The sequence below is a fragment of the Pseudonaja textilis genome, chromosome 2, assembly GCF_049901715.1.
Source record: "Pseudonaja textilis isolate UNSWEBS1 chromosome 2, rPseTex1.2, whole genome shotgun sequence".
NCBI lineage: Eukaryota > Metazoa > Chordata > Lepidosauria > Squamata > Elapidae > Pseudonaja > Pseudonaja textilis.
In genome coordinates, this window is record NC_141991.1 from 149,325,315 (window position 1) to 149,353,071 (window position 27,757).

The 27,757-nt window shown below is 42.3% G+C and overlaps 1 protein-coding gene across 3 annotated transcripts; it reads right to left on the reverse strand.

The window, feature by feature from the left end:
* Positions 1–6,953: 6,953 nt before the first annotated feature.
* Positions 6,954–16,380, reverse strand: LOC113443312 (uncharacterized). 3 transcript variants are annotated; one of them, XM_087925863.1, is made up of 2 exons: positions 16,234–16,380; positions 6,954–10,255 (listed from the first exon to the last, which is right to left on the reverse strand). In XM_087925863.1, the coding sequence occupies exon 2, from the start codon at positions 10,242–10,244 to the stop codon at positions 9,168–9,170; it is 1,077 nt and encodes a 358-aa protein (XP_087781989.1). In that variant the 5' UTR covers positions 10,245–10,255; positions 16,234–16,380; the 3' UTR covers positions 6,954–9,167. The 3 variants fall into 3 exon arrangements, with proteins under 3 accessions (XP_087781989.1, XP_087781990.1, XP_087781987.1); XM_087925864.1 differs by lacking the exon at positions 16,234–16,380 and adding an exon at positions 15,931–16,078; XM_087925861.1 differs by lacking the exon at positions 16,234–16,380 and adding an exon at positions 15,912–16,048.
* Between the last annotated feature and the right edge of the window lie 11,377 nt (positions 16,381–27,757).

Consider the following 27,757-nt stretch of genomic DNA (forward strand, 5'->3'; position numbering starts at 1 on the left):
CATTCTGATAGATACAGTTTAATGGAAACTGAGATTGCTCATTAATGGGAATTCTAGAAATTATTTTAACTGAGCAGAGTTTGTGGTTCATAGGACATGGTACTTTTAGCCATATCTAATTGACTTAATAGAGCACATTAAGAACATTTGTTGTTCTTATAAAGCTCTATATTTTTTTAGATCTAGTGGTTAAGATACCAGTCTAGAAACCAGGAGATTGCGAGTTCTAGTGCCACCGTAATCATGAAAGCTGGCTGGGTGGCTTTAGAATAGTCACTATGCCTAAGTTCAACTCATCTGGCACGCTGTTGTGCAGAAAGTAGATAAAGAAAGAAGTAATATGTATGTCTGGCGCCTTGGGTGATTTATAAAAATAACAAAGGGTTAGAATTTTTAAAAATCTAAATAAATAAAACCCATCTTGTCTGATATTTTTTAAAACTACATTTCCATATAAATAATCCTTCCAAAACTGCTTAATTTGTATGAATCTGTAAGATAGCTTAAGAATAAACAGAATAATTAGAACTGCATTAAACAATTAAACAGCACACAGATCAATATTATAACTTGTAAGCTGCCCACCGTCACCTTATAGGTGAGATGGGCAGCATAAAATGTAATAAATAAATATACAGACAAACCAATTAGCAAAACTTTGTGGTCAGTAAAAAACTACTACTCATCCAAACCCAACTTGGGAAGCCTTTAAAGTGGTCATTAAGGAGGAGGAACAAAGGTTTCCCTTGACAACAAAGTTGTGGCTTTGGAGGATTGGCAGCTTCCTCTCTCCTATCCCTGAAGCTTCCTGTTTGTCAAGGGCATTATTTTACTCATGCTTTCCAGGCATGTAACTGGGAAAACGATGCATGGGAGAAAAGTAAAAAATGGCAATTAGGAGCAATCCTGTGAGTGGGTCAACTTCTCCCCCAAGGTTGTGAGTGAGCAATAATATATTTCTGAGCCCCAGAAGTCCAGTTTTGCAGGAAAAGATTGAAGAACATTTTCTGTGCTTCTTTGGGCTGTATATTGAGCCATACAGGGAAAGAGAAGACGCTAAAGTCAGACACAGATCTGCTCACAAGCCAGGGCATCTCTACAATACGGTAGGTGAGACAACATGAAAGCAAGATCTTGGTCTGCTTCGTCTGCCTTCATTTGCACCAAGAAATGAGCTCAGGCCACATGGTCACCCTTTAAAAAATCCTGAGGTGTAAATGAATACATTCTCACTCAGATCATGTAACACTTTATAAATTAGTGGCTGACATTGTCACATTAGCATTGGTGTATCCTTATAATTGAATATGATCTGAAATTGGGGGGGGGGGGGGGCAATTACTGTCCCATTTTCTGCCACCATACACCATATGCTAATTGCAAAGGGTGGCCCAACGCTTCTCACAATTTTTACTCATTTATTGTAGGAAACCCGAGACTTACAGACAAGTACATCAGTGCTCCAAATCTCACTGTGCTCTGACTTCTCTGCATTTTCACCAGCATTCCAGTTTCAACATAGTATTTGTACCATAGTATTGGTACTATGGGCCAGACAGTGAGGCCAGAGCTGTGTGGAATATGTTGTATGCACATAAGGGTCACGTTTTTCATAATGTGTGTGTTGCATCATGTGTGCATTTCATCTGTAGTGGTTGGAATTCAGGCTTCGACAGTCATACTATTTAGAGGTGGGATAATATGTGTTTATCAATGTGTACAGGTAGTCCTCAACTTACAACCATTCATTTAGTGACTCTTCAAACTTACAATGGCATTGAAAAAGTGACTTATGACAGATATTCACCCGCACAACTATTGCAAGGTCATGGTTATGTGATCAACATTTGAGTACTTGGCAACTTGCATGTATTTATGACAGTTGCAGCCCCCTAGGGTCCTGTGATCCCCATTTATAACCTTTTCCAGCTAGCTTCCAACAAGCAAAGTCAATGGGAGAAGCCATATTTGTTTAACAATTGCATGAGTCACAGTGACAACTGCAGTGATTTGCTTAACAACTCTAGCAAAAAGTTATAATATGGGGCAAAACTCACTTAACCACTTTCTTGCTTAGCAATGGAAAGTTTCAATTGTGGTTGTAAGTTGTGAACCACCTGTATAACATAAACATGCACGTGGGAAACAAAAGTATTTAGAAATGTTACAATGCAAAACTGCATTTCCAAAAGTTTTTGTGAGTTGAAAACAAAAAATAAAAAACGCATTTTCAAGGCAACTCATGAGTCCTTTGCAGAAATGTTCTGGGCTACAGGCAAAAATCATAATGCGGAACAGGGTGAACTAACAACAAAATCCTAAATAGCAAAATCCTATTCAATTTATTCTCAGTTATTCGGGTAACGGTTGTCCCAAAGATGCTTTTTCCAAAACGCAACTGGACTTTCTTGGATTGTTTTTTCTTTGAAATATTTTGCTTCTCATCCAACAATTTTTTTTCAGTTCTGACTGGTGATGAATTCCCACTCATATAGTGAATGGATGAATGGGTGAATGGAATTCACTGCATATATGAAAACTCTTACATATATGATTTCCCTATTACCATGCATATGACTAAGAGTATGCATTTTGTGTATTAGGTTTTTAATAAACATATCATTATTTTAAGAAAAGACTCCTGAAATTGTTGTTGGGCTAAACAAATACATCAAAACGTATCCCAGGCCAGTGTGTCCACTAACTTGTCATCTGTCAATAAATCCTTAATCCACCATCCAAGGAAAAATCTTGGATTCTGCAGAACAGAATGGTTACTAAAATGAGCATACCTTAGTGTTGGGGTACAGAATATCCAAAGAATTTTCTCCCAGAGTAGTAAAATAACAATGGAAATAATTGGCCATTTATAGTCTTCAGAATTTATAATCTTCAGAATTTGTTATTTCAGCCCAACTAACAACAGAGTTCAGGCCATGGAAGAAACTGAGGCAAAGCTTGCCGTGCTGGTGAATCATGGCAATCATTGGGTGGAAGAGGAAAAACAGCCACCAACTTTGTGCTTACTAATCACTTGGGTAAAATTATTTCTGTAAGATTCTTATTCCCATTTTAGTACTTTCCCACTGTCCCTTGGCTGACACCTTCTCCCCCTCACAAGGCTCCCCAGCCTTCTCTGGAGACATGTTGGTTTTATCAAAGCCAACATCTAGAAGTGAGTAAAGTAATAACTAGAAGTCAGCATGTGTTTGTTAAAAACAGATCATGCCAAACCAATCTTATTTCATTCTTCAACAAAGTGACTAAATTAGTAGACCAGCAAAATACTGTGGACATAATATATTTAGATTTCAGCAAGGCATTCAACAAAGTAGACCACAACCTACTTCTTGGCAAGTTAGAAAAAAGTGGGATAGATAGCATCACCATCAGATGGATTTGCAACTGGCTGACAAACCGTACTCAGCAAGTAGTCCTTAAGGGTACTACATCTACATGGAGGGATGCGTCACGCCCATTCCTGGTTTAGCAAAGGGGGAAAAAGTCTCAATGTGATGCCATCATAACAATGTGAGTTTGACACCCCTGCTGATCCAGATGGATCTTGACACACTTGAACACTGGGGCCCTATCTAACAACATGAAAATCAACATAGAGAAAAGTAAAGTTAGATTTAGGCAAGAAAAAAACAAAAGTACACATATAGACTGGGTGAAACCAGGTTTAATAGCAGTAACCGTGAGAAGAATCTTGGAGTCTTTGTGGACAACCAATTAAATATGAGTCAACAGTGTGCAGCGGCAGCCAAAAAAGCCAGTGTAATCCTAAGTTGCATTAGCAGAGGGATACAATCAGGATCAAGTGAGGTACCAATACCACTCTATAAAGCCTTAGTAAGACCACACCTAGAGTACTGTATCCAGTTTTGGTCACCATATTATAAAGAAGATGTTGAGGCTCTAGAGTGCAGAGAAGAGCAACCAAGATGATTAAGGGCCTGGAGCCTAAAACATGCAATGAACGGTTGCAGGAACTGGGCTTGGCTAGTCTAGTGAAGAGAAGGACCAGGGGAGACATGATATCAGTGTTCAATATTTGAGGGGCTTCCACAGAGAGGAGGGGGTCAAGCTATTTTCCTGAAGGCCAGACATAGAACAATGGATGGAAACTGAACAATGAGAGATTCAACCTGGAAATAAGGAAAAATGTTCTTACAGTGAGAGCAATCAACCAATGAAACAGCTTCCCTTCAGAAGTTATGGGAGCTTCATCACTAAGAGCTTTCAAGGAGAGACTGGACTGCCATCTGTCAGAAATGGTATAGGGTCTCCTGCTTGGGCAGGGGTTTGGACTAGATGACCTACAAAATCCCTTCCAATTCTGTTAATCTGTATCTGACAAATTAGACTATTTCTCTCCATCTACTGTTCAGGAATAATCTACTTCCTTTCTGGTTTTTAGTAAAACTGAAGATAAAATAATCCTATCTCTTCAGTCATATTATAATACTTTTCTTAGAATCATCTCTTAATGAGGTTATAAAAGACTAGTAACTCACCCTCTCCAAAATATATGTAATACCTGAACTGGTAAATAAACCAGTTTCCCTTCCCTTTCTCCATTGTCTATTTTGTCCTGGGCAGATTATCCATCAACATTTTATATAGTATTTTAATTGCTAAAGAAGTATGTCAAGTGTAAAGGGTTGACAAACATGACCGTCATGAGAAAAAAGAGGATTAAGGGTGGGAACATACGGGAAAACACATACTGTAGATTTACACCATGGATTTAACATGATAAAGCAGCAAGGATGGAGAATCAATGGACCTTTGACTAATGTCATGTAGCCCTTGGCTTAATTTTTGCCTTCCACCACTACCACCCTCAAGCAGGGGACCTGTCCAGAGCTACAGGCCTCTTCTCTGCAGCCTCAGCTATGCTAAACATAGGACCACCAGATCTGGGCTACAAAAATCTGGATAACCACAGAATGCCAGGAAAAAGTCAATAGTTTTCTATTTCTATTTCTATTATGTAACGTCAACAAACAGAGATTTTGAAAGAGGTTGGGCAGGTCTCTCCACCCACTTTTGCCTCTGGCTCTGGCTTCTTTCAGCCCCACCCACCCTGCCCTTCATGGAAAAAAATGATTGCTCACTCTCCTTTGGTGAGAACCAAAGCGAAAGTCAACAGAGAAGAGACACCAACCTCAGCTAATTGCAGTCTCAGGATTAGGGCTGGTTGGAAGACTTTTGCTCCTGGAACTTTCGGATAAATTGGAGGCTTTGGGCAATGTAGGCTCCCTTCGAGGGCAACGGGCAGCCGTATCCTCCATCACCTTTTTGCTGCTTCCTTCTCCTCTTTATCCATTACCTGGTCATTTTGTCCTGCCCAGTCCTAAGAGCAGCTCTGCTATGATTCCATGAGGCTGCCCTGACCTTGGCATAAGTCACACTGGTACTACAGACTTTTTGAGAGGAAAGAATGGAAAAGGAAGCCTGAAAGGGTGCAGAGGCAGTAAGTGTAACTGAGGGGGGAGCAGCCAATAGTTAAGGCAACAGTGTCAAGTCAAATCAATCTGGTTCCTTTTAAATAATTCTGCAATGAATGTGTCAATCGTTCTCAATTTTGGCAACTGTGTGGGTTTCAATTCCCAGAATTCCCCAGCCAGCATGCTAAAACTTGAAAAAAAACAAAACACTGTGGAGTAGTTCATTTGCTAACAGAGCTTCCATCACATTGTCATGGCTGTCTTCTTGATTGTTTTTTTACCCTGTTCTGCAGACATCCCTCTTTATTATGGCTGTGTAATGTAGGAGGCCTAGTATTTCCCAGGATATAATAGGACATTGCAGAATTAACTTCAATCAAGCGGACACAACTGAAAAAATGGAAATATGCACAAAAATAAGTTGAATGACATTCAGGCTTTCTGGCCCCCAAATTTCCAGATATTTCACAGCACAGTGCCCATCATGCTTGGACTTGCACATCTGGAGATTATCGCATCCTTGGAGGCATTTCTGGTTGATTCTGTTCCCAATGGATGGGTGAGAAGTCAATGAAAGCAGCAGCTGAATGGGCATATTCTGACGCCCCCTTCTGGAAAGTGTCAGCATAGCAACATTTTTCAAAACTATCATGTCTATTATTGATAAGCAATAGACCTTATCCGTTCAAAGAAATATTTTACTCCAAACAGTGAAGGAGAATTTAAATTAAGAAGTTGCTTGTAGTTTTTATAGCTAGGACATAGACATTCAAACTTCGTTGCATAAGTTTGTTTTTCTGTATGTAGTAACTTCCCACTTTCCTGTGAAAGCAAACATTTCTGGTTCTTTCACCTCTGCAAAAATTATGCAATAAGGGAGCTGATTTCAGATTACAGTTCTGTACAAAATGACAGAAGGCTCATTTTAAGCAGTTAGACCAGTCTTCAGTCCAGAAGACTTCAATTTCTACAATCCCTGGCTAAGTATGGGAACTAAATTCTAATACTTGCAGAAAAAAACCCAGTTGTAGAAGGCTTAGTTGGATTTTTGGACTATGTTTCAGAAACGATTGGTTGTACAGCCTGATGATCTGTTAAGTGCTGCATTACAGTGTTGTCAGTGGACACATTTAATTGTTCTCCATGTCTGTGAGTACAGAGCTATGAAATTGGGTGGGATGAAATTGGGTGGGAGGGAGAGCTGCCTCTTTCCATTATGGTCAAATCTAAAATAGGATTTTAAACAGAGGCATGAAAGCAATAAATTATATGAAGGCATATTTTTTCATCTTCTCAGATAGAAGATTCCTAGTACTACAGTCAGAAGCTATTAGGGTTTCATTCATCTTTTCACCATTCAAGATTATTCTGTAGGAGAAAAATGATGGAGGAAGTGATGGGGAAGTTAGAAAAATGTTAGCACTGTGCTGATAACTGAAAATATTTACTAAAGTACAGCATGGTACTCATTTCTCAAAAAGGAATACATGTCGAGGATACAGTAATCAAAGTGTTTATTAAATCATTGAAACAATAAACCTCAAAAATATGACTAATCAGCTAACAATTCTTCAGCTGAATATTTGCAGTGTCAAATTTTCACATGAATAAAGAAGAGCATGTTGGAGCATGTGCAGAGTACTTTTAGCACATTCTCAAACCTCAGAGTCAGTTTCCAGGCACATCTGAAGAACTGGGAAAAGTAATGAGAAATCCAGAGACTTTGTTCTAAACCAGTTTGCTAATTTTCCTGGGTTTACCCATCTTGGCAGCTGATGTAGAGGTAGTTCTTGGCTTACAACCACAATTAGAACTAGAATTTCCATTGCTAAACAAGGCAGTTAAGTCAGTTATGCACAATTTTACAACCGTTTTTGCCATGATTATTAAGTGAATTGAATTACTGCAGTTGTTAAGTGAATCACACATTTGTTATGCAAAACTGGCATCCTCCATTGACTTTTCTTACCCAGATACCATGTGGGAATGTCGCAAATGGCGATCCCAGGATGTTGCACATACCATTTGCTAAATGCCTGAATTTGGATGATATGACTGGGAGATAGCAATAGCAATAGCACTTATATACCACTTTACAGCCCTCTCAAAGCGGTTTACAGAGTCAGCATATCGCCCCCCAACAATTTGCATCCTCATTTTACCCACCTTGGAAGGATGAGTCAACCTTGAGCCTGGTGGGATTTGAACTGCCAAATTGCAGGCAGCCGGTAGTTAGCAGAGATGGCCTGCAGTACTGCAGTCTGACCACTGAGCCACCGAAGCTCCTGCAACTGTTGTAAGTGCAAGGACCAGTTTTACTGTTATAACTTCAAACAGCTGCTACACAAATGGTTATAAATTAAGGACCACCTAATTGTTGATCATGATCTACTTCACGTGTCTACCTAGAGACAAACCAAATGGGGAGAAAGAAGCTACAAAAGGCAGCCTGGAATCTATTTGTGCTCAAGAACAATTTTCTAATGATTGTTTCCCAGAAGTCCAGATCAGTTAGACACGACAGCCCCTGATGTAACTCTCAAAGGAATATAGTGCCTATATTCACGGAAGATCATACTCAGGGTTACCAGGTCTCACTACCCTTCAGATGCTTCTGGATCAAGAGGATTACCCAGCTATAAGCTGTTGCCCAGGGGACATCCAAATGTGTTAACAGCACACATTCTTCGGGGAGACTCCTTGGCAATTGTGATGACACACCGACAGCAACACATTTGTATACCTGTCCTTTGTATCCTGATCAACGCACAATTGAGGACCTCACAGCAGCACAACAGAATGCAACGAACATCACTAGTTTCTGGGCGAGGTCTGTTTAAATTGTGCACATTTTGATCTTGTGTTTTATATTTTAAATGTTATGTTGTATAGTATGCCTTATTTTAATGGCGACCCCATCACTACATAGTTCCCTTCTGCCACCCAATGGTCATTCAGAGTTTTGCAGTCCACTTAATGTAGCCCTGATCAAACTATTACTAGTCTAATATGGACCATGCAGGGGATATGTACCTTGTGTAACAGCTGCTGGAGATCAACGAGGAAGAGCCTTTGCCCTCAGATCCACGTTTCTATCATCCAAGATGCATCTGGGTAGCTGCTGAACCCTTGTCCTGATCCAGGAAATGCCTTCTTTTTAAGGACAGATGTATTTACCTAACTGAAGTTCATCTGGGTTAGTATCACCTTTCTTAGGTATGGCAAGCAGGACAGTTTCCAAAGACTGACAAACTGCAGAGCCGCCTCCGTCTTTCTCTCCAGGATGCCAGCAGTAGCTGTGCCCTATTCACCCCACCAAAACTGAACCAAGCATTCCCATGCTAGGTGGCCTCCTTTAACTTACATGTATGGGAAATCAATGTAGAATGTGGAAAGAGCACGTTAGAGCACACCGTTAAAAGGAGGAGGGGCTTTCCTTAATACAAATCTTTACATCAAAAGTAAACTTCCAGGGTTAAATGTATGCAAATATAAACATGTGGAGCACTGGAAGATGGGAAAGGGGGAAAATAAGGATACAAGATTTGGGCTGCACAATTCTTGACTACTTCATAGGACAGAAGAGAAATGGATAAACAACTTAGCTCTTGCCTACCATCTAGTGGTAATTCAATTTTTATAGCCAACATTTGGTAGCCCTAGGAAAGAAGGGAAGAAAAGGGACCGCCTTCTACCTTTGTCTCCCCCCCTTCAGTTCATCTTGATGAGGATTTGTTCAGAGAACAGTTTTTTCAGCTGGGCCACTTCAGCTGAAAGTGAGGCCAGCTGACATTGTAGGGAGCGGTTCTCTACCTGGTACTCAGGTTCTTGAGGGGCCCCGGGGATCTCCGTTTCACCATTACTCTCAACTGCCAGGGGACCTGCAGAACACCCTGTGCTTAGCTGGTCTTTCCGTGTCACCAGCCCCCTCCATGTTCCTCCCGGTGGAGAAGGTGGGCAGTGTCCAGATTGCTCTCCAGCTATCTCCTCTGACCCTACCGCCATTTTGAAACGCAACTTGTGGGGAAGACCTTTGATGCTCTCCCCGGAGTCGTAACGGACAACACGGCCCAGATCAGTTCCATCAGCTGAAGCATCGGGTACTAGGCAATGCCTCTCGTACATAATTCCTTCCTCTGACCTGTCACGTTCCTCAAAAAAGACAGGACTTCCCAGGTTGGAACTTCCTGGGGTGGAAAAGCCAGAGTCCTCAGAACTGGTAGCTGGCTCTGGGTGGAAGGTGCAAGGGTAGCAGGGTAGCTCAGGAGCCACTGGGAAGTGCTGGGATAGAGCGGCTGACCGATGGAGTTCACTGGCCAGTGTAAGTGCTGGTTGAGGAGCTTCTACTGGATCCTGGATCAAGCCAAAGCGAAACTTGAGGGCTAGGAGTTCTGCCTTCAGGCGGGCATTTTCCTCCAGCAGGGCCAAAACTCGTCCCTCCAGGGCTAAATCACTGACCCGCCGTTTCTCTCGAGAGCGTTTGGCTGCTTCGTTGTTCTTCTTCCTCTTGTCCCAGTAGCCATCATCCTTCTTATCATCTGGAGTGAATTCTCGCTTGCGCCGGGCCATGGCGGAGGGCACCCCTTGCTCTTTCTGCTGTGTCCCCAGGCTGCTAGCTGCCCTGAGCAGGGACTGGCTTACCAAGCTATTGACAGAGAGGAATGACACAGTCTCCTCTGCAAAACAAGACACGGCACTCTGGAGCTCACCCACCGGCACAGATTTTGGAGGTGCCGATAGTGGTTCTGATGGAGGCTGGGTTGGCGGTTCCTCCAAAGGCAGATCCATCTCCCCAAAGACTGCAAGATGAGAAGAAGGAAAACAAATCAGAGAATATTACAGCTGGATTTCCTCAGTGTACCCATTTGGGGAGGGCCTGCAAAGTCAAAGAGAAGGAAATGCATATACCTAGCCTGCTGTTTGATGGCCAAATGGTTAAAAGATCTCTATAGTTCTGAATCTTGGGTATATGGTCGCTCCCACAGCTTCAAGGCCTCAATCATAAGACCACTTAATAGAGGAGATTTAGAGAAGCCGAACTATTTGTGGCTCTCTGGTGGCTGCTTTGATAAGGCTTGATATCGCTACTCACTACAGAAAGATGCAGCTCCACAACACCCATTCCTATTTGCCACACTAAATTAACTGCACACAGAATCACAGCAAAATATGAGGTTTCTAGAAGATTGCTATGTCTCCACATATCTAGAAGACAGAGAGACAATCTTTAAAATGTTAACATTTATTAGTCATTCCTAAGATGCTTTTAACTGCATATTCATTTATCCTCAAAACAGTCATCTAATGAGATAATTTCCTATTTATGACTCATCTGCAGATGGGCACCACCACCTCAATTCCTGCTCTGCTGGGAAGGTTCGGGAGGGGGCTGTCCTGGGAAGCATGAGAATGTCAATGTATGTCCCAGGGTATAGATACATTCCCAACCAAGGCATGAAGGTCACCCCAACTATACAGGTAAAGAAGACACCTACACTTAGCACCAGTGATACAGGAAAAAGCTGGAGGCAAATGATCATTCAGTGGCCATAGAGAAGACATCAATTCATGCTGTGTTGTGGAAGGCAATGGTAAGCCAGTCTTGCATTTTTACCAAGTAACCATACAGACAGAAAATACTAAACATTTGATGGTATAATGCTGAATAATGGATCCTTCAAGTCAGAAATGGTATTCAGCAGGTTCTGACCAGTTCTGGAGAACAGTAGCGGAAATTTTGAGTAGTTCGGAGAACCGGCAAATACTACCTCTGATTGGAGATTTTACAGTATCCTTCCCCTGCCACGCCCACCAAGCCACAGAGCCGGTAGTAAAAAAAATTGAATCCCATCACTCCTTCAAGTCAGATGTGCTAGTGAGGAACAGCTGAGGATTTTTGGAGTACTGATAGTACAGTATTTATGAATTGACTAGATTAAAATTTTTGGGATATCTAATTGCTAATCTTGCCATTCAGCAAAAGAAAATCCAAAGCTTCAAAAAACAGAATTACCGTAGGAACATGGAATGTAAGGAGCATGAATAGATGAGAACTGAAATATGAAATAAAATTACCATATACCCACATCAGAGACTTGAAATTACCCAGGATTAGATATTTTAATCGGAAGATCACACTGCTTAATACTTAGGATGCTAAAAACAATGGAGTGGAATTGCTTTTATAGTTAGGAAGGGCACAGCAAGAACAATACTTGGCTACATTCAGTGACTGAATGATATTGATTAGGTTTTTGTGAACAACCTTTTAATGTGACGATCATCCAGATTTGTACTCTTGATACAAATTTGTGATCAGAAGGTTGATGAGTTTTAGGATCAAGTTAAAATTGATTATTGATAGATTGCTGGCAAGTTGTGCTGCTTGTGATTGGGGACTGGAATGGCAAGGTTGGAAATATTAAGGAAAATGTAGTTGGACTATATGGCTTGAGAAATGAAGCAGTAGAACAACCTATCCATTTCTGCTAGTCCAATTTGTTCTTCATAGCCAACACTGACTTCAAGCTGGATTGAAAGAAGATTGGTATAATTTTAAAACGAGCAAAACAGCCAAGAAATATATAACAAGTTGCATTTGGAAGAGCAACCATGAAAGCCCTGGAAAAGATATTCAGTTGCTGTGATGTGTCTATACTACAAAGATCAAAATAGTGCAAGCAGTGGTATTTCTTGTGAACCTCTATGAAAGTAAAAGTTGAACTTTGAAGAAGTAGGATAACTCTTTAAAACCATTTCTCAGAGTAGTTGGCTAGCAATGCAATACACTTGCCTTAAATACTTACATTTTATTTTGCTATAAATTCAAATAATTTTATCTTCTACCAGATACACTATGCAAAATACATTTGATTGATACATTTGGTAGCTCAAAGCTACCTACTGACAGTGTGGATTTTTTAAAGCTATCCACGATGGGGATTTATAAAAACAAAAACAAAAAGGATTCTTCAATAAGAAACAAAAACAAAATTCATACGGTAGCTGTAATACACCTATTGCACAACATTACATTAAAGCTGTAATTAGATAGAGCATATTACATAAATAAAATTTAATTCATGAATAAAGGATGCAGTCTTCAGCACTGCATACCACAATAGCACTTGAGGTATATATAAAACACACTAGAAAAATAAGTGACAAAAACAGGGAGCAATGTCACTAGGGATTTTACTGTTTCCAACAGCAAATAGAAATGTTTATCTTCAGCCCTACATCAATTGAGGGTAATCTTCTCCTGGCTTTTAAAAAAGAGTCAAATGGTTTGTTTCCTTATTCTGCATTCCAGGCTCTTTCGTAACTAGGAAATGCTACCACCTCTCCCACCCACGGCTGACTCCCCTATTACCCAGTTCATCTGGAATATCCTGGCCAAGAACAGGACTAGACATGCTATTCTATCAAAGGAGCCTGGACAAAAACTCAATTCAGTTAACAACATCACCAGAAAAGCCACAACTTCACCCTCCCAATACCATCCTTAATCTTATTTACTTCTCTTAAGGGCTGTTTCATTTGGTAGAGTTGAAATAATTATCCACAAGGCCTTGAACTGGCAAAACTACAGAGCATACCTTATAGCTATGATGGGCTGCAAAATGCTCCACATATAGCTATCCATGCAAGTGATTTATAGCTTCATTCAATGATTGCTATGGCGATTACATGCTAATGCAGACAAATCTGCAATGGCTAGATGATGCTATAAATTGTTAGGGGGGGGGTGTCTTCACAGCTGAATTACAGTAATATTTACCAGTTCTTTTCCTGAAAAAGTACTATCACAAACAGAAAAATCACTGCTGCCACTGACTACCCCTAGTCTGCTTCGGGAAGGTTGAAACTCATGGATTCCCCAGTGTTGTTCTCATGCTGGGGGGGTCAATTTAGGAACCAGCTGAGTACTGGGAGAGAGTACTGGGAGAGCCATATGTGCAAGAATTGGACTCTCCTGTTGCTCAGAGCAGAATGGCCTTAGAAACACCACCCGGGCCTCAAAGCAGAAGGGCCTGCATTAACTTAAAGAAGACAGTACAATAGCCTGATCCCATTTCCTCAAGACAAATTGATTGTGACTACAAGCAAATACTTCAATAGTTTTCACCCACAGCCAGAATACATCTGGTGTGCTTAGAAAGGGTAATGCTACTTTAAAACCAGAGCAGCCAAAAACAAATTTGACCTGTCTTAAGTATGGGTTTGGAATGAGATGAAGGTGACATCATGTAGAAATAGTAATTGGTGGGGCAAATATGTGTCATGGTTGGGTGCAAGAAGGAAAAGGCCTAATGAGTACATGACAGAACTTCATATTCCTCTTGTGAACATGCTGAACTGAACTGTTTGTTTACTGACGCTTACCCTGCACCAGTGGAATCTGGAGCATAAGCAGCCATTTCTGCAGGGTATGGCTGAGACCAGTAACCTGACTAGATGGAAATCTGTTAAGAGATACATTTTTGAGCCTTAAGGAGAGTGGGGGGAAGGGGGGATTTTCAGGCTACCTGAGTTGCAACTCTTGAAGCAATGTTTTAAGATAGCTATATCTTACTCTGAAAACATACTTTACAGAGCCAACAATATGTTCAGCTCTAAAAGGATGATCTATCATTTGGGAAAACAAAGAATATGAAATACTTCTTTTCTAACATCTGTTCTAACAACATCTTTAACCGTAGCAGCAGCATGGATTCTGCACATGCTTTGTACTTAAGAGTCGAGTTCTGCACTAGGTCCAATGTTTCAGAATAATTTCAGAGGAAATACAACATACTTCTATCTCCTCCAATGTAGATCTTCCAATGAGAACAAATAGGGTAGCTACAGAGTACTGGCTTCTTATAGAGGTTTGAGTATGTAGAACTGCATTAGATAAGTGAAGAGAATTCCACAAAATATAATTTTTTGATTAATATGTACAACACTTTAGCATTAAACCAAATGCTGTTTTTGTAGTATTTCTTAAAATTTACACACTTCTTAACACCACTTGTGGATATTATACGAGACGAACTGTACTAGTTTATGATGACAAAAAAATCAGGAGCTTGGTAGTACCTTTTTAAACTTACAGTTCAATCATTAGATATTTACTGTGGTTAGACTGATGTAGGATTTAAAAGTGGATGTGAATTTAGGAACTTCTCACTTAATTCATCAAAGAGTTCAGGCAATCTCAGAAGGTTTCAACAAACACAATGGGTTGTTAACATTAACATTAATTATTAACTGACAAGTTGCTTGTAATCTATGTGACATGTAATTTGCAGATTTTTGTGCAGATTTGCCTTCCTTCACCCTCCCCGACTTTATATCACCACTTGGGCAGTAGTTTCACAATATTCCACACACATGTGCATATCACAATACTATATAAGCATATCAACATTCATATTATTAAAATAATTTGACATTGTTTAAATCATACACTTCATCCCAAATTTTCCAAATAAAGACAATTTAAAAATAAAATGGTATGGTATAAAATAGTGTACATTATTATAAACCAGAATCATAAGTGTATATGTGCGCTGACCCAGGGCCTCCAAGACATCTTTAATTTTTTAAAAAGTAAATAACCCGGTAAGCTTAAACTTAAACTTGTTCACAACCAATCTATCTTCCAATTCTGCAAAATCCTCTTATTCCAAGTGACAGATGGGAAAAAAAAAAACTTTGCTCAGCCATTCAAAAGTCCAAGGGAGGCATGCTTTGCACATGCTCAGGAGCATGTCCCGTGCCTAAAAGATAGGGGGCTCCAAGCCTTGAATGGAAAGAGATCCAGAAATGCATTTCCAGGTCGGGAGCTGGGGAGGGAGCAAGATGGTGCTTCTCTTTGTTCCCTCAGCAGATCGGTGAGGAGAAACGGAGCGGACAGGCCTTATGGTGAATTGGGGGAGTGTTTCCCTTGCGTTCTCCCTAGAGCTAGTAACGGGTTACTGGGCGCTTCCGTATTAAGGCAGGGAGGCGGCGAAGGGAGGCCGGGAGGAAAAGAGGGCGGCGGGTGGACAGAATGAAATGGGGCAAAAAGGAAGGAGACCACAAACATACGAACAAAGGAGCAGAGCAACGCCGCCCGCCCTTGGGAAAGTCTTCTCTGTAATTAAGCGCCGGGAGGGATTTATTGACCCAGTTCTCAACGGGAGCGACCCATACGCTGCACGATCTCCTTACACGGACGTGTAATTGTTCGTAACTCCGGGTCCTCTGAGTAACCGAGAGACGGAGTATAACCCTCCCCTCCCAAACCCGAGATTCCCCGGAGCAGGAAGAGCTGGGATCAAACAGGAGAGCGACAGACAAGTCTAAGGCATCACTTTGCAGTCACCGTAATGGACGTGGTAGTCGAAACTAATACAACCCCCACCCCCCCACCCCAGAAAAACTTGTAAGCGAATAGAAGCCACGAGACTTTTGGCTCAATCAACCTACTTTGGCCCCTGAGAGAAGCCCACCCAAAGGCGTCTGCAGAAAGGCCCTCGTCTCCCTTCCGCCCCGGCGGCGTCACCTCGCTCGGCTGGAGGACGTCCGCTCCGCAGTCTGGACAACAGGGGCCGCAGCGACGATTCGCATCTGCCATAGGCGCCTCCCCAGCGCATCAGAGACGCCCTCGCCGAACGGAGTTCAGCCGAGGACGCCGCCTTACCCGAGTTAACTCCGGCAGCCGGCCAGAGGGAAGAAAGGCCGCGAGTAGGAGCAGAGCCGCCGAGCCAGGCCAGCGGCGTAACTAATGTTTCACCCCGGGCTGTCTTACCGCCTCCGGCTGCCCCGAAAGAACCTTTTGCTCCGTCCCGTCGGTCGACTTCAACCTTGGCGGGATCCGCTTCGTTTTTTGCTGGAGCCCCCGGAGGACAACAGGCGCGCGCAGTCCAGAAACACAGCAAAGCAGCCAGAAGCAGGTGCCTCCTCCAGCTGGGGAACCTGTGAGGACTATCCTCTTTCAAGGCGTCCAGTTCGGGTTTTCCCCCTCCCTCCTCTCCCAGTTCACAGGGGTCAAAGGATCTTTATTTAGAATGCTATTTGATTTTTAAACCATCATCACAATGGAACAGAAACTTCGGGAATCTAGGAAATATCTGGTGATCTATGAACTACTTTGTACTGCAAGCCCCGCACACCTTCTGCCCACTCCCCTTGCTTCACAAGTCTGTGCCTGCATTTATATTGGAATTCTTGCCCCTCTAATGCCCAAAGTTCTATATGGCCTTAGACCCTATATTGCTGCAAAGAAGGATAACATATTTTAAACAAAAGTAAAAGTTTGTCAAAAATAAAAGAAAGGATGATGCCGTCTGGAACGGTTGATTATGTGTCATTGAGTCATTTTCAGTCTATGGAGATTCTTTGTCTGTCATCCAAGTCACGGTTATCCCAAAGGTGCTTTTTCAGGAGGCAACTGGACTTTCTTGTTATGTTTTTTTCTTTGAAGACATTTTACTTTTCATCCAAGAAGCTTCTTTAGCTCTGACTGGATGAATGGAAGGATTTATATTCCTCACATACAGCTGATCATTTGCATCCTTTTAGAGAGTAGTTGATGCACTTGGAGGTTTATGTGTCCTCAGGGTCACCTGAATAATGCAAACATAGTCAACAAAGTACGTGTGGACCTACTATTGATTGAAGATATGTCTTCCTCTATGCATATTACAACCACAATTTTAACTTCCATCATTAAGTGATGTAATTAAATTAAGTCACACACGATGTTATGTCTTTTGCTGCAGTTGTTAAATGAATCACACAATTGCTGAGCGCCTAAATTGTGATCACATGATCACGGATACTACAATAGTAAGTGCAAGAACCAGTCATAAGTCACATTTTTAACATTGTTGTAATCATTGTTCAAATGGTTGCTATTTGAACGGTTATAAGTCAAGGTCTACCTATAGTTCCTATACAATTCATTGGACTTATCTCCAAATATACATGTACTCATAATGTTTTACTGATACTGCAAAGAACTAGTTTCTGAAATACAATTAAGGAAGTTGAATAGCATAAACGCTAATGCAGGCCTGTCAAACTGGTGGCCCATGGGCCAGATATGGCCCACATAGGCCACGCCCACCCCAGCTCCGCAAAGGCAAAATATGATACATCACAATCCAGCCTGCAACATGATTGAGTTTGGCACCCCTGCTCAAAGGAATTTATCACTTCGCATCACTAAGCAACTTGTATTCACCTTTTGGATTAGGAATCAAGTGAGCCCAAATGAAAGAGTGATGAAATACCAGCAGGTATCCAAAGCTGAACTTGGACTATAATTCTTGAGATACTTTCTGTGATTTTATTTTGAATTGAATTAGCCCTTGAGAGACGCACATGTAATTTACAAATGCATTCCTATGTGTATTTTAGTAATTCTAAGTAGAATTGCAATGTTTCAGTTGCCTTCCCTAATGGTGAGCAAAGAATGCATGTATAACATTTGTGTTGTCAATTTAATTGAATATTGAGATTAATTTGGAATTACTAAAAATTCATTTAAGCATTTAAAAAAATCCAAGATTATGGCTACTGTTACTATTATTATATCTTCTGAAAAATTAAGTGCATCAAGACTTGATTCTCTTCTGAGTACCTAGTTTCCCACCATCAATCCTTTTGTATTCTTCCATCTCCTCTTCCACTCTGTGGTTTCTGGCAGCTTCCTACTAGGTAATAATTTACTTGCACTTACTAGGAAGCTAGTACTGATGGGAGCAAGGTGAAATGAAAGAGGCAAACAAAATTGAACAAGTATGGGGCGGAGGAGTGTTAAAATGACATTTATGATAGTTGGTCCATAATGCATTGCAGAAATCTTACACAACTTAATCTTTTTCTTTAATCTCTTTGTTGAACTATGCTGCAAATTTCAGTTACACCCTTGTTCAGTTATTGCCCAGCAGGTTCCTTGTCTCACCTGATTTCATTTTATTTATTAAATTATTTTCCTTTAAAATATGAGAAGCCAGCCCACTGCAAAGCAAAGCATCAACATAGATTATTTTCAATAATGCCACTAGGCTTTACATGGATCGCCCACACACTGTTAGCAATTAAACTTTATAAATGCCTGCAGTTTGGAAATGCATGTTTGGTTTGGAAACATGTCCACCTGAGAGAGTACCCTGTGATAATAAATAGCACCATCAAAACATTAGAGGGTGTGATGTGGTGTAGCGTAGCGGGGAATCCAGTTCTCCACATGCTTTTTATTAAATCAATTTCTTAAAATATTTTACATACCAGCCTTATAGTGAATGTGCAATTCCATCTAAGGCAGCCATTTTCAGAGAACAGCATAACAGACTCTCCAGATTGTAAAGTTGCCAGTGACTCAGAAAACTTTCTTATCCTTGTTTTAGTTTACCTGTCCTAGGGAGGAAAGCTATGGCAAATCTAGACAGCATACTAAAAAGCAGAGACATCACCCTGCCAACAAGCGTGTGTATAGTCAAGACTATGGTTTTCCCAGTTGCAATGTATGGATGCGAAAGTTGGACAATAAGGAAGGCTGAGAGCCAAGGAATTGAGGCCTTTGAACTATGGTGCTGGAGAAGACTCCTGCAAGAGTTCCTTGACTGCAAGGCAATCCAACGGATCAGTCCTAGAGGAGATCAACCCTGACTGCTCTTTAGAAGGCCAGATCCTGAAGTTGAAACTCAAATACTTTGGCCACCTAATGAGAAGGAAGGACTCACTGGAGAAGAGCCTAATGCTGGGAATGACTGAGGGCAAAAGAAGAAGGGGATGACAGAGAATGAGGTGGCTGGATGGGGTCACTGAAACAACTGGCGTGAGCTTAAATGGACTCTGGGGGATAGTAGAGGACAGGAAGGCCTGGAGGAACATTGTCCATGGGGTTGCGATAGGTCGGACATGACTTTGCAACTAACAACAACATCCTATCTGCTTGGGGAATGGTGGCAATCCATTAGCGGGGGCTGGGGGTTGGAGGAGCTTCTATTGTGAATTCATTCAACTCAGATGAGATAAAGTCACACTAACTTGCATATAACACATTCAGTCCAGGCAATGCCATTATCTGCTTGCAACTCTCACTTTTTTTCTGTTGTTTTTTCAGCACACTGTATCTGTTAAGAAAGCACTGGTGGGAAGATTGGGTTTGTGTTTATTCCTGTTCTTATTGATTGTTCTGAGCCACCTAGGATCTTGTTTGAGATAGGCAACCATATGAAATAAATAAATAAAATGGGATAGCTAGTTTTAGAATATCTTTTGATTTGTAGTGTTGGAAATTGTTCAAAAGCAGTATCTGAATGTAAAATGCACAGGAACCTTGAAATATGTTTTCTATTATTCAGTATTACAGCATGAATCCAACCTGTGAGTCCATATAACCCAAAGGAGAACACAAAGAATGGAGTTGCAGATATGAGGTGTATAGTAAATGCCTTATATCCTCAGTATCTACTTGCACGCTCAATACCTACTTATGTTTGTTTTGGAAGTGCAGTTCCAGTGAAACCAAGATTTTTATTCTAGCTTAATCCTCTCGTAGTTACATAAACACTGATCCAGGATGTGATAAACATTTTTTGCCAGGTGGAAGGTACTTCAAACAGATGGGCAAACTGCCATAGCATTGCGCAGGTACACTTGATGTAATCCACTTCTTTCTCAGCCTCTTTCTTGCAAACACACTCCATAGATTACACAAGTGCTCATTACAGTTATGTAAGGGACTGGCATCAAACCAGCATACCTTATACTCAGATCATTTGATAACAGCTGGGAAACATCAACATAGATGGTGATGTAGTGAGAAAACAGAAACTTATTACCCAGGAAGAACATATGCAAAGGTGCCGTGCTATCAGGCTGGATACATACAGTATGCTTAATAACTCTTGGTTCCTCTCACTCTCTTATCTGACTTGTGAATGGGTAGCTGAAATTCACTCTAAAAAGTTTTGGTGCATTTCCAGATGTGACAACTCTATCCAAAGAAAGAATTATAAATATGAAACAGAACAATGAAATTCTGAAGAGTTCCTTTATATTAATTAGGGAGAATCCTGCTTTTGAATTAAAGCATGGAGCCAAGCACAATGCTGTGGATACCTGTTGAGACAAGGGCTGCTTGAAAGATAAGGAAAGACAACCTAGTCATTATGAGCAGATCCATCTGATTTAGTTTTACTTTTTTGTGGTTGCTCCATACTCCATTGAAATGCACTACAAGTGCCCTCATCTCAATAAAAGATTCCTTTTGATACGTTTGGGTTTTTATAAGTTCCTTCTTGTTAATTGAATGGGAAAAAGTTCTGTAGCCTGACAAAAAGACAAGCAAGGAGGGTGAACATGTGTATAGTGGGCTGGGAGGTCACAGCAGTGCATTCATTTTATAACATGCATCAGCATAGAACTTAATGTTCCCAGGTGGTGATTTATAGTGTTTGCTACTTCTTACTGCCTGTCCTCACTCTCTGCACTAGGATTAGCTGCTCATAGCCAAGCCAACTGGGGAGGGGTGGGGAGTTTGCTGCATTATCCAGCAGACCTGGAAAGGGGATAGAATGTAGTGCTATGAAAAATACTGAAGATAACATGTATCTCACTGTTTTATAGACCAATGCTCTTCATGTAACAGGAAAGCAACCCAAACTAGATCTTTAGTGAGCGGGGCATGGCATAGTAGTGATTCTAATGGTTGAGTTTCTTTTGTATAACTGTAGCTTTCCCTGTTGCTTATACACTGTAAAAAGAAATAAGCTTCATTTTAAGAAATGCAAAGCAGCAAAATATGCACGTTATTTGATTATCCTTCCAAAGTTCTCCCAATCCTAGATAAAATGAAATTTGAACACCACAGGAACCAAGCCCCAAATGAAATACTTCCTTTAATATTACAGAAGAAATGAAGTGAATGTACTGTATTTAAGGAGCCATAAAATACTGTAGATCGAAAGACCCACTAAGAGAATTGGTTTTAGAATCAAAGCTACAAAGTGTGGCTGGATGGCATATATCAAGAGATTTCAATATCTTATTATTATTACATTTGACAATTACATTTATTTGCTGCCCATCTCTCTGTGGGGCAGCTTACACAAGTAGAATGTAAAATTATAAAAAAATGTAAGTAGAACTACTGTAAAACAATGAAAATTAATGAAAGTACAGCAACATGAATTAAAAGGTGGGCAGGGAGGCAGCAGGATGAGCAAGTGGGGAAGTGGGGTCTGCTTTTAATCTAATAGCCACCTCCAGTATGGCATTCCCCTATTGGGTCCCTAGACTAATGGGCAGGGCCAACTCTTATGGAGGAACAGGAATATGGAGATAGACCTCACCCTGTGGGGCAGGATGTTCCAGAAGGCTGGTGCTAAGGCAGAGAAGATTTCTCCTTGATCCTGCCAACCAGAGTTCCTTGACAGACATGATACACAGCAGGCCTCTTCTGCTAGCACTAGCAGGATGGGCCGGTCCTAGTAGGATGAGACGGTTCATCAAGTAATCTGGACCCATGCCATGGTGGGCTTTAAAGGTCAGAGCCAACACTTGACCCTTGAACTGACCTGGAAGCAAACCAGCAGCCAGTGCTGCATTTGAAATAAATCTCCTATATTAGTGTTCATAGTTTTATTAAGGACCACATAATGCTATTATGTCATACTTTGAGAACTGATGCTAACTGAATTGTAAGTGTGGTCCATAATATAGAGAGAACCAGAGTTCTATGGTTGAAATTTGTTCATATGCTAAAGATGTGTTACAGAAAAAAATAAGTTAAAAAAATAACCTGGTATAACAGTATTAATCAATTAATACATTTGATTAGGAAATTGAAATACATGTGTTTGGTATTCCTAGGAATATTTCTGGCTTTCTCTAAAGCTAGAGAAAGAAACAATTACATGGCCATATCCTGTTTTCTGTGATTTCATAAATCGAAGCCTCTATGCAACATCTCTCTTTGTGTTGCGGGTGTATATATAAATTTGTTTATTTCAACCAACATTTCCATCTTTGTATGTAACAAAATGTTTTGCTACTTGACTAGAAATGTCAAATGTCAGCCACTTGTGAAAGATACAATGCATTACAAACGACAGTATTTCAGTATACTATTCATCTATCTGGAAATAAAGTTGGATACAAGTAACATAAAAGAACAGTTTGAGTTTTTCAAATAATCCCCAATTTGACAGACTAATAATTTTCACCAATATTGTTTATATATTTATCCAGGGCATTTAGTTGGCCACTCAAATTAAAATAGTGTGACTCCAGATGGCCTACAAATATCTTCTACAAACACAAAACACAGTGGAAAACAATATACATTAGAAACTAATTAAAATAATAAAATAATGTCTAGAACTAAACTATGCTGCAACTCATTCAGTTGGAAGTCTACTCATTGTGACCAAAAGGCCAGGCCACAGCTGTTTTTCTAAAGGCAAGAAGGTTCAGGCCCAACCATTTATTGGGGGAAGATGGTTCCAAAAGGCAGGTCCCAGCAGAGAGAAAATATATTGCCAAGGTCCCATAAGGTGAACTGGACTGCACTCTCCCTTTTGGGAAGCCTTTGGGGCAGGCAGGTACCCTTAGATCAGGCAGTCTTACAGATAATCTGGTCCTATGTCATCTAGGGCTTTGCAGATGATAATAAGGACCTTAAATTGTACCCAGAAGCTAAAACACAGAGACTGCATTCCATCAGACCATTACACTTTCACTCACCTACTTTACATCCTTCCTTTATTCTTAGTTTCTGAAGGCCAAATATGGCTTTTTCAGGCCCATGCCTTGGCGTGCAATGAGACAAACAGAAACAGGAGGATCATTTTATTACAATTTATCAGAATATTCAGACAAAAGGGATTCCTCTCAAAGAGGGAACCCGAACTTTAGCTTATATCCTTTTTTATAGTTAAAATAACAAAGAAATCTGTAAGAGAAAACTTGATTGGACAGGATAATAGCATACTTGTTTATTAAAATGAGGTCTGAAGGGGCATAAATTCTAAGGAGAAAGATTGTAGAGTTCACAAAAGAAATAAGCCAGACCCCAATTTGTACTAATAAACTTTTCTTATCTGGAGCTAGTCTCCAGCTTGTTTATCAGTTTAGGAATTGTTCTATATTAGCATACTCCAAATACTATTATCCGATTGGTCCACACATACTGCAAGATGATTGGTTGACTAAACTACCGTGATTGGCTCACTATGAATCAACCGCGATTGGCCGGACCGATCGCGGGAGATTCAAAGAGCTGTCATTGGCTGGTGAGCCGCGAGTAATCCCTATATGAAGGGCTGCCACGGCTCCAAGATCTTGTACAGATCTATACATTAAAATAAAGAGCTGAAAAGTCACACTGGTCTCGAGTCTCCTTTTCCGTGATCGGCGACGAGGATGGGATCCTGAGACAAAGAGACCAGTCGAGCACGTGGCAACCCAGAGCTGCACAACCGACGAGATGGCCGGCAGCAACTCGCCACCCGCACCCTTCGATCAGACAGCAGAGGACTGGGAATCGTACATCAATCGATTCCTCATGTTCCTCGAGAGCAACAACCTGAAAGATGCGAATGACCAGAGGAAGAGAGCCGTGTTCCTGACACACTGCGGGCCGGCAGTGTTCAAGATGGCCAAGGCACTGGCCAAACCCCAAGACGTGAAGGAGATGGCATGGACAGACCTGGACTGGCTACTGCGAAACCATTACGCGCCAGCCGTGACCAACCTCATCCGGCGGCATGAATTTTACAGAAGGGACCAGAAGGAGGGCGAAAGCATTGGTGACTTCGTGGCAGCCCTAAGGAACCTCGGGGGTGTGTGCGGCTTTTCCAACATGGACAAGGCTCTGAGAGACCGCGTGGTCCTCGGACTAAGGGACCCAATACTCCAAAGCCGGCTGATGGCTCGAACAGACATCTCAGTCACCGAGGCCATCGCCGAAGCCACCGCGGCCGAGGCAGCGAAGCAGTCAGCAGCCAAGATGCGACAGATGAACACAATAGACCGGCAATCGCTCATGGAAGCTACACCAGCCCCAGACAAAAGACCAGAAGCAAGCCAAAAAGCCATGACCACACACCACGGGGACGTTGACTCCTTTTCCGAGACCGAAGATGAAGAGGAGGAGATCCACAGACTATAATCGGAACGAGACTGACGGGAGCGGAGAGGTCGTAAGTCGGGGTTCCAGTGTGCCGGGTGCAGAGGAGACCATCCCTGTTCAGAGTGCTGGTTCCTAGATGCCATTTGCCAGCACTGTGAAAAACGGGGACACATCGCCAAAGTCTGCCAGAACAAGAGGAATTACAGCCTGAGGCGACGAGACGGCACCCCCCCAGAACCAGAGACCGGCATGCAGAGAGCCATTGGAGCCGCAAAGGAAGAAGCAAGTGGCTCAGTGAAAACCGGCGGGAAGAAGAGACCCACCAGACGGTCATCATCGGGCACTCAAACACAACCGATGCCCGAAAAGTGCACGTGCAGGTAAACATCGAAGGCCAGCCGTGCAACATGGAGGTGGATTCCGGGTCCTATCTCTCCATGGTCTCCTGGAATACAATCAAGCATCTGGTACCTAGCATACGCAGACGAGAGTTAGAGGACCAGAGACTGACCCTGAAAGATTACCAGGGGAACCGGATTCCCATGGTCGGAATCGGACACTTTCAGGTAGTTTTTAAAAGGGATACAGAGGTACTCCCACTGACGATCGTGGATAAAGACCGCCCAAGCCTGCTGGGACTGGAATAGTTGGCGCCATTGGGGATCAAGGTGACTGGCATCAACCACGTTGCTGAAACAGACTGGGAGGAGACTCTCATGAAGGACTTCCAGGAGGTCTTCAACGGCGAATTAGGCAAGTACCGTGGGTCCCCAATCTCTTTTAATCTGAACCCAAATATTGCCCCGATCCGCCTTAAGCCACGGCGAGTGCCCTTCACACTCAAACCCAAAATTGATGAGCAACTAGACAAGCTCATCGCACAAGGGGTCCTGGAACAGATAGACCACGCACGGTGGGAAACCCCAATAGTCACCCCAATAAAACCAGACGGCTCCGTGAGAATCTGCGGTGACTACAAGGCCACCCTCAACCACGCATTGCAACAGAGTGCCTACCCCGTCCCGGTGGTACAGCACCTCCTACACTCGCTGGGGGGAGGAAAAGTATTTGCAAAGCTCGACCTGGCATAGGCATACCAGCAGCTGCCAGCCGATGCTGAGACAGCTGAGGCACAGATTATTGTGACCCACAGGGGGGCATTCCGTTGCAAAAGACTCCAATTCGGAGTCATCGTGGCCCCAGGGGTATTCTAGAGTCTAATGGAACGATTATTACAAGGAATCAAAGGGGTGGTGCCTTATTTCGATGATGTGCTAGTTTCAGCGAAGAACAAAAACCAATTGGAAAGCCGCCTCAGGGAAGTCCTGCAAAAATTTAAAGAAGCAGGACTCAGAGTAAAAAAAGAAAAGTGCCAACTATGCACAGAGAAAGTAGAGTTCCTGGGGTATTTGATTGACAAAAATGGAATCCACCCCACTGAAAAGAAAGTTAAAGCCATCAAAGAAGCTGCTAGACCTCAGAATAAAATGGAGCTGCAGGCTTTCCTTGGACTTATTAACTTTTATAATGTGTTTCTGCCGCAGAAGGCAACAACAGCGGAACCCCTACATAGGCTGCTAGACAAGACAGCCACCTGGTCCTGGGGAAAGCGGGAAGAAAACGCGTTCCAGAAAATAAAAGACCTGCTAACATCAGAATCAGTCCTCATACAGTACAGCGAAACCCTACCGTTTACCGTGACCTGTGACACTTCACCATTTGGTGTCGGAGCCATCCTAAGCCACACTCTGCCAGACGGGAGAGAAGCGCCAATCGCATTCTTCTCCAAGACATTGTCCAGGGCAGAGAGGAATTATAGCCAGCTGGACAAGGAGGCGCTAGCAGCGATCACCAGCATGAAGCGGTTCCACAAGTACCTGTACGGTAGGACTTTTCCCCTTATCACTGACCATAAACCACTACTAGGAATACTGGCAGGGAACAAGGCCACCCCGGACATATTGTCACCAAGGATGACAAGGTGGTCCGAATTCCTTGCCGCCTACAATTACCAACTAATACACCGACCTGGAAAAAGCATCTCACACGCAGACGCACTGAGCTGCTCCCCCCTACCCGACCTGGAAGACGACCCAGCACCCACAACATCTACACTACACATAGAGACATTACCCAACCCACCCCTGACCGCGTCAGACATTGCCAAAGAGACTAATAAAGACAGGCAACTGGCGCAAGTTTTGAACTGGGTGGAAAAGGGGTGGCTGGAAACCGACGGCAGTGATCAGTTTAAACCTTTCCGGAACCGACAGACTGAGCTATTCACACAAAGGGGTTGTATATTATGGGGGGACAGAGTTGTGGTTCCTGAAACATTACAAAAAAGAGTGCTGGCCATGCTGCACGAGGGACACCCAGGCATAGTCAAAATGAAAGCCCTGGGCAGGAGTTATGCTTGGTGGCCAGGGATGGACAAACATATTGAAACATGGGTGGCAACATGCGGAAAATGCCAGAAATCCAGACCAAACCCTCCTTCTGCGCCTACTCTTGAATGGGAGACCCCCAGAGGGCCATGGTCAAGGGTCCATATAGATTTTGCCGGACCCACAAAGGGACATACATTCCTAATAACGGTCGACGCTTACTCGAACTGGCTGGAGGTTAGCGTCATGAAATCCACCACCATGGAGGCCGTTATCAAAAAACTAACAAAACTGTTTGCCACCCATGTACTACCAGACTTGTTAGTGTCAGACAACGGGCCGCAATTTACGGCGCTGTCATTCGAGAAATTTCTTGCTGAACGGGGTATACGACATGCTTTGACAGCACCCGCTCATCCGGCGGCGAACGGGCGGGCGAAACGCATGGTTCGTTACACAAAAGACACAATAGAAAAAATTGACACCGGGGACATACACGACAAAATAAATAAAATGCTAATGATACAACACATAACACCCAGCACGACGACAAACAAAAGCCCAGCAGAGCTACTGATGGGCAGAAAATTACGATCACAACTAGACAGACTGCACCCCACATACAACCCTGAAAAACCACCAGACTCGTCTAGTAAATACCAAATATTTACTCCGGGAGACACAATCTACGCGAAAAATTTCACAGGGGACCCGCTCTGGGTATCAGCCAAAATAACCCAAGTGACGGGTCCCCGGTCGTACTGGCTGGAAACAGATGATGGAAGAAGCTGGAAACGACA

Excerpts from the sequence above, each read along its gene's own strand:
- LOC113443312 (XM_087925864.1), bottom strand. The coding sequence starts at position 16,078 with ATGCGCTGGGGAGGCGCCTATGGCAGATGCGAATCGTCGCTGCGGCCC. Across the intron at positions 10,256-15,930 it reads CTGCAGACGCCTTTGGGTGG|TCTTTGGGGAGATGGATCTG; the intron begins GCTTCTCTCAGG and ends CTCATCTTGCAG.